At 32.8% G+C, this 8,643-nt stretch overlaps 1 protein-coding gene across 1 annotated transcript; it reads left to right on the top strand.

Moving 5' to 3' along the window:
- Positions 1–687: 687 nt before the first annotated feature.
- LOC127719156 (uncharacterized) lies at positions 688–7,720 on the top strand. The gene is made up of 4 exons (XM_052225179.1): positions 688–1,102; positions 3,146–3,210; positions 3,898–3,972; positions 7,640–7,720. Exons 1-4 carry the CDS (start codon positions 688–690, stop codon positions 7,718–7,720), a joined length of 636 nt encoding a protein of 211 aa, XP_052081139.1.
- The last annotated feature ends 923 nt before the right edge of the window (positions 7,721–8,643 follow it).

The following is an 8,643-nucleotide window of genomic DNA, read 5'->3' as shown; positions in this document are numbered from 1 at the left end:
AAAAATGTTTTCGAAATCTTTTATGGCTGCGAAGGACAGTAAACACAAGACAAACGGTGTATGGGGAGATAAACTCTAACGGTGTCAGATTCAAAGCGTATTACCTGTTCGATATCATATACCAAATAATAAAGCGGCAGCTTGTGTAACAAAATCTTCTCGCAAGATATAAAAGTGACGGAAGAAAACAAAATAATCAGAACATAATCAGTAGGTCTTCTCACGGAAAAGTGGAAAGACTTAAGTAGGGCGTAGGGCTCCTTGTAAAAATCATGCAGCCATCAATGAAATGGTGATACATGGGTCAGAACAAATGTATGTGGTTGCATGCTTAAAATGAAATATGGATTGCTAGTAACTTATACCCAGGTTTTTTTCTTCTATAATAATGTATTTGAAAAAATATTGGGCTTTGTATTTTATGTATAATCATAGTGATATCCTTTAGAAATGTGCCATAATTCATCACCCAATAAACATCAAACCCCTTTTATTACATAAAATATTTTGATTTTATAAAAATTATAATGGTAAACTATATTTATAAGATGCGTCAAAATTTTGTGCAAATCCTTTATTTCTGAAAAATTCATTAAAAAAATTTTCAAATTTTGCCTCCAAAACTATCAAAATTATCTCCCTTTGTCATAGGGGGCGATCTACTGTTGTTATTTTTATAGTAACAAGATGGCTGCCCCCATGGATGAGTTGGGGAAGTGTTCCCTCCACAAATATTTTGAGGGGGACTGTGGCCTTTCCAGCAAATTTTCAAATGAAATTTGTATAAAACTTATAAAGAATTGTAATAAGAGCATTGTTGGACATTTGAGAGCGTGTAACATGGGTGAAAAGTCGGTGAAATCAGAGGGGGAGTTGCTTTGTTTACGTGCTGGGATATGGAAATGGAGACCTGAAACTGACCACGGGATTTCAGTATGCCCTGCTCACAGATATCAGTATGGAATTGGATGGAGGCCAAAAGTAAGGTGTGGCTTTGTTAGACACCCGACAACCTCCAACAGTAAAGCACAACGTGGAATGTCTGCACTGATGTGTGAAGCTGTTCAATTAAGCTGGGGAACTTTATGTAGAGTTGGCACAGGTTTGTAGTTTAACTTGTCCTGGACTCCTGGCAAAAAGCTGAAAATAAATAACTCAGCCTATGTCAGGAAATAACTCCATACTTGAGAAATAAAAAAAAAACCCATCTTGTCACTTTTTTTGGATATGAATAACACTAAGATGCAAAACTATTATAAGATCTTGTACCTAATTTATTTAAAGACTTACCCTTTATATTGTATAGTAGAAACTAATAAGAAACATGATATATTTTATAGCATGTGGGTTTTCTTCTTATTTTTAATGTATGTATATATAGAGAATAACCTAACATTGTCTCAAAATATAAAATTTATTTGTACAAGGCTTAGAAACAGGAAGAATACTGCAACAATGAAATTTCTTACAAATGATAAATTAAGGGTAAAAACCAACATTTTGAATTTTAAGCGGACGACATAAAAATTCCGCGAACCTGTATTCTTTATTGACGTCATAAATAATAAACTGTTATCACAGAGATATGTCTCGCCTTTTTGTAATTTTGATAATGCAAATGTTGAAATTAAAATAGCAATACTTTAACATGTAAGTTATGCAAATATTCAAAGTCGATGAACCATGACTGAAGGTACATGTACATGGCTAAACAATTTCTATGGAAATGAGATGTGCCAATGCTAATACAACTGCATACCAAATACCATTGACTTATTATAAGTTGTTCCCTTTGACCAAACCCAAACCCAAACATTAATTTGTAAACTATGTAAAAGTTTCAAAGTCAATGAACCATGATGAGGGGGTGGGGCTATAAAATCTCCATGGAAATGATACTTGAAATGCCAATAAATTTGCATACCAAATATCATTGACTTAACATTAGCAGTTCATCTTAAACTGATCTAATCACAAACTAATACATGTAAACTAAGCAAAAGTTTCAAAGTCAATAGACCATGACTGAGGGGGTGGGGCCAAATATTCTCCATGGAAATGAGATGTGCCAATGCTTATACAACTGAATACCAATTAACATTGGCCTACCAATAATGGTTCCCCTTGAACTGACCTAATCACAAACTAATACATGTAAACTAAGCAAAATTTTCAAAGTCAATAGACCATGACTAAGGGGGCAGAGCCAAATAATCTCAATGGAAATGAGATATGCCAATGCTTATACAACTGCATACCAAATGTCATTGACCTACCACTAGTGGTTCCCCATAAACTGACCTAATCACAAACTAATACATGTAAACTAAGCAAAAGTTTCAAAGTCAATAGACCATGACTGAGGGGGCAGGGCCAAATAATCTCCATGGAAATGAGATGTGCCAATGCTAATACAACTGCATACCAAATATCATTAACCTACCACTTGTGGTTCACCATAAACTAGACCTAATCACAAACTAATACATTGTTGATGCCGGAAAGAGCATACCTATGTCTCGCTTTTTGACTCCGTCAAGGCGAGACAAAAATCTACGGCAACACATTGTCAACATCACAGACAAGGTGATATACGGTCAGAGACTGTATATGACATAAAAATATACAGTCAACGCATTTTGACTGCTCAAATAGAACGACTGCAGTATAAATATTTCTCTCTATGTTGAAGACCCATTGGCGGCCTTGAATTGTTTTTTACATTTTGGTTGGGTTGATGTCTCTTTGACACATTCACTTTTTCCATTTTTTATTCTATAAAAATTATTTTGATTAGTAATTATCAGATAAACTTTAATACTCAAATAAACTGTACATTGTTAATTATTGATTTACATTGTTTGATTTGATTTTTTGTGTTTTAACGCCACTTTTAAGCACCGCTTTTGGGCTATTTCGTGGCGGCCAGTTTTTATTGGTGGAGGAAGCCGGAGTGCCCGGAGAAAACCAACGACCTTCGATAGGAATACATTGTTTGCTTAAGTAGGGTATACACATGATGAGTGTACAAATGTAGGAAAGGTGTATATTGTTGAAGTAAATTACATTATATACTTTACATTATATACTTCTAAGCTTGCATGTAATATTAACAAAAAGTTAATAAATATTTTTTGATTTGTAGGAATTTGTCGTCAGTGCATCAGTGAGATATCAGAACTACTAAATGCTTGCAGTGTTAAGACAGAGGTACATGCAAGTTTTTGTGTCATAAGATTTCCTTTCATTTATAGTTAAATTGCTTATCACTGTTTTTTTTAATTAGATATATATTCTATTAGACATTTTTTTATTAATCCAATCATGGTACCCTGAATAGAGCAGTATAAACATTCATAAATAAACAAAATAGACAAATCCAAAAATAAACAATTAGATATATACCCTTGATTGTCATCTGATGTATTATTTATATTAATGCAATTGAATGATTATCAAATATTTTCAGGTTATTCATGTCAAGGTATATAGTAGAGAGGTAGAACCCTAACAAAGTGATAATTATAAAAAGATAAATTCAGTTCCTAAGAAACACATGTAAAAATATACAAATATCATTTTTTTTTATGAAAAATCTCAAGCTTAAGTTTATACTGAATACTGTGTTTTAATTTAACATTGATAATAAAATCATCTATTACTCCTTATTTTGTAAGAAGCTTTTATATTAAGATACATATATATACATGAACTATGACGTTATCTTCATTGCCTGCGAATAGACACATGAAACATTATTTGCAGGAGCTATAACAGACACATGAAAAATTATTTGCAGGAGCTATAACAATTACATAGGATCAATTATCCAGAAGCTAACATAAAATGTGCTGGCATATAGTATGACCACTTTATTTTTATCTATTTTTTTGGCAGTCAAATAAAGATACCACTGAAGAAAAGAGCCAGGATAAAAGAAATACCACAAAGCCTGTTATGACACATGATAAGGTAAAAACAGTAACAACGTTATAAATTAAAAAATACTAAAGCTTTGGTTGAATCATTCATTGTTATTTTTCCTGTCAGCTGTTTACAAGGCCAATCAATAAAATTGAGAATTTGAGAATGGAAATGGGGAATGTGTCAAGGAGACAACCTGACAATAACTAGATGTGCTTACCATCTTAACAATGATTAGAAAATACATTTTAAAACTGTAATCTGAAATATTTTGCGTTATATTTCATTTTTAGATTTTTATGCCCCCTCTGCTAACCGAAGGGAACATTAAATTTGACCCATGTCCATTTGTATTGATTTCAACTAAATGTTATGAAACTTAAACACAATGCTTATTGTCGAGCCTGCGACTTTTGTCGCAGAAAGCTCGACATAGGGATAGTGATCCGGCGGCGGCGGCGTTAGCTAACTTCTTAAAAGCTTTATATTTTAGAAGCTAGAAGACCTGGATGCTTCATACTTTGTATATAGATGCCTTATGTTACTAAGTTTTCGTCTGTCATATGTCCATTGTCCTTGACCTCATTTTCATGGTTCAGTGACTACTTGAAAAAAAAGTCAACTTTTTTTGTAATGTTAATTTCTTTCTTATTATGAGTAATAGGATAACTATATTTAGTATGTGCGTGCGTACCTTGCAAGGTCCTCATGCCCGTCAGACAATTTTCATTTGACCTCGACCTCATTTCATGGATCGGTGAACAAGGTTAAGTTTTCATGGTCAAGTCCATATATCAGATACTATAAGCAGTAGGTCTACTATATTTGGTATATGGAATGATTGTATGGTGTACATGTCCAACTGGTAGGTGTCATGTGACCTTGACCTCATTTTCATGGTTCAGTGGTCAAAGTTAAGTTTTTGAGTTTTGGTCTTTTTTTCTAATACTATATGCAATAGGTCAACTATATTTGGTGTATGGAAATATTTTATGATGTACATGTCAGTCTCGTAGGTTTTATTTGACCTTGACCTCATTTTCACGATTCATTTATCAGTGTTAAGTTTTTATACGACCGCAAAAATTAAAAATTTTTTGGTCGTATATTGGTATGACGTTGGCGTCGTCGGCGTCGTCCGAAGACACATTGGTTTTCGCACTCTTACTTTAGTTTAAGTGAATGGATCTTCATGAAATTTTACCATAAGGTTCAATACCACGAAAGGAAGGTTGGGATTGATTTTGGGGGTTATGGTACCAACAGTTAAGGAAATGGGGGCCAAAAAGGGGCCAAAAATAAGCATTTTTGTAACTTTCAGACAATAACTTGTGTGTTAGTGTATGGATCTCTCTGACATTGTACCACAAGGTTCCATATCACAAAAGGAAGGGTGTAATTGATTTTGGGGGTAATTGCCTCAAAATTTTAGGAATTAGGGGCCAAAAAAGGGGCAAAAAACAAGCATTTTTCTAGTTTCATGACAATAACTTGTGTGTAAGTGTTTGGATATTTCTGAAATTGTACTACAAGGTTCCATATCACAAAGGGAAAGCTGGAATTGAGTTCGGGGGTAATTGCCTGAAACGTTTAGGAATTGGGGGCCAAAAAGGGGCCAAAAATAAGCATTTTTCTAGTTTCAAGACAATAACTTGTGTTCAAGTGTATGGATCTCTCTGAAATTGTACTGCAAGGTACCATACCACAAAGGGAAGGCTGGGATTGAGTTTGGGGGTGATGAATCATAAGGGGGTTCAAAAAATTGGGGGGGGGGATTTTTTTTTTCTTTTTTTTTTTTTTTTCCTTTTTTTTTTCTTTTGAAATTTTCCATTTTAAGTTGGTTATTTCTGATTTATATTTAAAAGCAAATAATAATGATATGGTAGGAGATACACACCAAACAGGATGTGTAAATTTTTATATAATAAGTATTGTGCAATAGCAAGAAATTTTCAATTGCACAGTATTGCACAATAGCAAGAAATCTTCAATTGCACAGTATTGCGCAATAGCAAGAAATCTTCAATTGCACAGTATTGCGCAATAGCAAGAAATATCCAATAGCACAATATTGCGCAATAGCAAGAAATTGTCAATTGTTCAGTATTGCGCAATAGCAAGAAATATTCAATTGCACAGTATTGTGCAAAAGAAGATACTTCTTATAAATTGTTTATTTCTTGATCAATTTCAATGGGGTTTTATTCTTGAATTCTTGGGGTTCTTTAATATGCTGAATATAACCGTGTATTAAGTTTTTGGATTTTGGGCCCCGTTTTTAAATTGGTCCACATTGAGGTCCAAAGGGTCCAAAATTTAACTTTGTTTGATTTCATCAAAAATTGAATTATTGGGGTTCTTTGATATGCCAAATCTAACGGTGTATTTAGATTCTTAATTTTTGGTTCCGTTTTCAAATTGGTCTACATTAAGGTCCAAAGGGTCCAAAATTAAACTTAGTTTGATTTTAACAAAAATTGAATTTTTAGTGTTCTTTGATATGCTGAATCTAAACATGTTTTTATATTTTTGATTATGGGCCCAGTTTTCAAGTTGGTCCAAATCGGGGTCCAAAATTAAACTTTGTTTGATTTCAACAAAAATTGAATTATTGGGGTTCTTTGATATGCTGAATCTAACCATGTATTTAGATTTTTGGGCCCCGTTATCAATTTTGTCCACATTGAGGTCAAAAGGGTCCAAAATTAAACTTTGTTTGATTTCATCAAAAATTGAATTCTTGGGGTTCTTTGATCTGCTGAATCTAACCATGTATTTAGATTTTGGATATTGGACCATAATAGGTGAATGTCCAATTTTAAATTTTAAAGTTCTTAGACCACATTCATTCTGTGTCAGAAACCTATGCTGTGTCAAATATTTAATCACTATCCAAATTCAGAGCTGTATCAAGCTTGAATGTCGTGTCTATACTTGCCCCAACTGTTCAGGGTTCGACCTCTGCGGTCGTATCAAGCTGCGCCCTGCGGAGCATTTTATTGTGTTTTGGTCTGTTTTTCTTCAACTATAAGCAATAGATCAACTATATTTGTTGTATGGAAGGATTGTAAGGTGTATATGTCTGTCTGGCAAGTATCATCTGACCTTGACCTCATTTTCATGGTTCATTGGTCAATGTTAAGTTTTCATGGTTAAGTTTGTTTCTTAGATACCATAAGCAATAGGTCAACTATATTTAATGCATAAATTGATTGTAAGGTGTACATATCTGTCTGGCAAGGTTCATCTGACCTTGACCTCATTTTCATGGTTCATTGGTCAATGTTAAGTTTTTTTGGTTAAGACTGTTTCTTAGGAACTATAAGCAATAGGTCAACTATGTTTGGTTTATTGAATGATTGTAAGGTGTACAGGTATTTCTCGTTTGGTTTATCTGACCTTGACCTCATTTTCTTTGATCATGTTAAGTTTATCATATATATATGTGTTACTTGTAGTAAAGCTTTATATTTAGGACTATCAACATAAAATCAATGGTTAGTAAAGAAGGCGAGACATTTCAGCGTGTGCACTCTTGTTACCACAAAACACAGATTAAATTGAATTTGGTTGTGTCACCATAACAGTTCTAGATTTATGCCCCTTTATAACATTATATATATGCATGCAGATATTTTTGGCGTATGGAGACATTCTCTGTTTATTTTATATGGAAAGTAATCAATGTTTTTTTTTTAAATGTTTTTTTCCTTAGATTGAAACTGATCAAGATGACATATGTGAGATTGCAGACCATAACAAATATAGATTACGTCCAAAACAGGTATTTTACTAATAAAAAATTACATAGACTAACATTTTTAGAGGGATGTTTTTAAACAAATTTAAACAAAAAAAAAGTGCCCTTCCACAATCCCACATCAATTAGATTTTAATTTCATTAGTTTACATTGAAGGATGAATAATATAAAAAAAAAGCGTAAGGGTTCCACGGAACCCAGTGTCTCGCCTACTTTTTCTGTTAATCGCAGGCTCAACAAAAATGAGGAAGTTAATCAATAAAAATATTCCTCTTGATACTATCTTTTGATTGTAAGAAGCTTCTGTCCAAGTTTGGTAAAAATCCAGGATAGTTATGAATCTAATAAATGTTTAAAAACTTTAACCGCAGACTGAATGTAATGTTAACTGGAAGAAAACAAAATTTCCTTCTAGATACTAGCATTTGATCATAAACAAGTTTCTGTCCAAGTTTGGTACAAATCCAAAATAGTATAAGAAAGTTATTAAAATTTTAAAAACTTTAACCACAGAGTGAATGTGTTGTTTCCTGGCAGAAAATCTAAGTCCATTTAAAAGTAAAATACGGAAAAAATGGATTTATTTTTTTATAAAATTTCCTTCTAGATACTAGCTTTTGATCATAAACAAGCTTCTGTCCAAGTTTGGTACAAATCCAAAATAGTATAAGAAAGTTATTAAAATTTTAAAAACTTTAACCACAGAGTGAATGTGTTGTTTCCTGGCAGAAAATCTAAGTCCATTTAAAAGTAAAATAAGGAAAAAATGGATTATTTTTTTTACAAAATTTACTTCTGGATACTCTTATGATCATAAACAAGCTTCTGTCCAAGTTTGGTAGAAACCCAGGTTAGTTTAAGAAAGTTATTAAAATTTTAAAAACTTTAACCACAGAGTGAATGTAATATTTCCCGGCAGAAAAACTAAGTCCATTTATAAGTAAAATATGGAATAAAT

This window comes from Mytilus californianus, unplaced genomic scaffold (assembly GCF_021869535.1).
Source record: "Mytilus californianus isolate M0D057914Y unplaced genomic scaffold, xbMytCali1.0.p SCAF_10, whole genome shotgun sequence".
NCBI classification, from domain to species: Eukaryota; Metazoa; Mollusca; class Bivalvia; order Mytilida; family Mytilidae; genus Mytilus; species Mytilus californianus.
This window is presented reverse-complemented; position numbering and strand designations above follow the sequence as displayed.

What these genes read in the sequence shown, in the direction of transcription:
- LOC127719156 (XM_052225179.1), top strand. Translation starts at nt 688, where the DNA reads ATGGCTGCCCCCATGGATGAGTTGGGGAAGTGTTCCCTCCACAAATAT. An exon ending in TTTATGTAGAGTTGGCACAG is followed by an intron (nt 1,103 to 3,145) that starts GTTTGTAGTTTA and finishes TTTGATTTGTAG; the next exon opens with GAATTTGTCGTCAGTGCATC. An exon ending in CTGTTATGACACATGATAAG is followed by an intron (nt 3,973 to 7,639) that starts GTAAAAACAGTA and finishes TTTTTTCCTTAG; the next exon opens with ATTGAAACTGATCAAGATGA.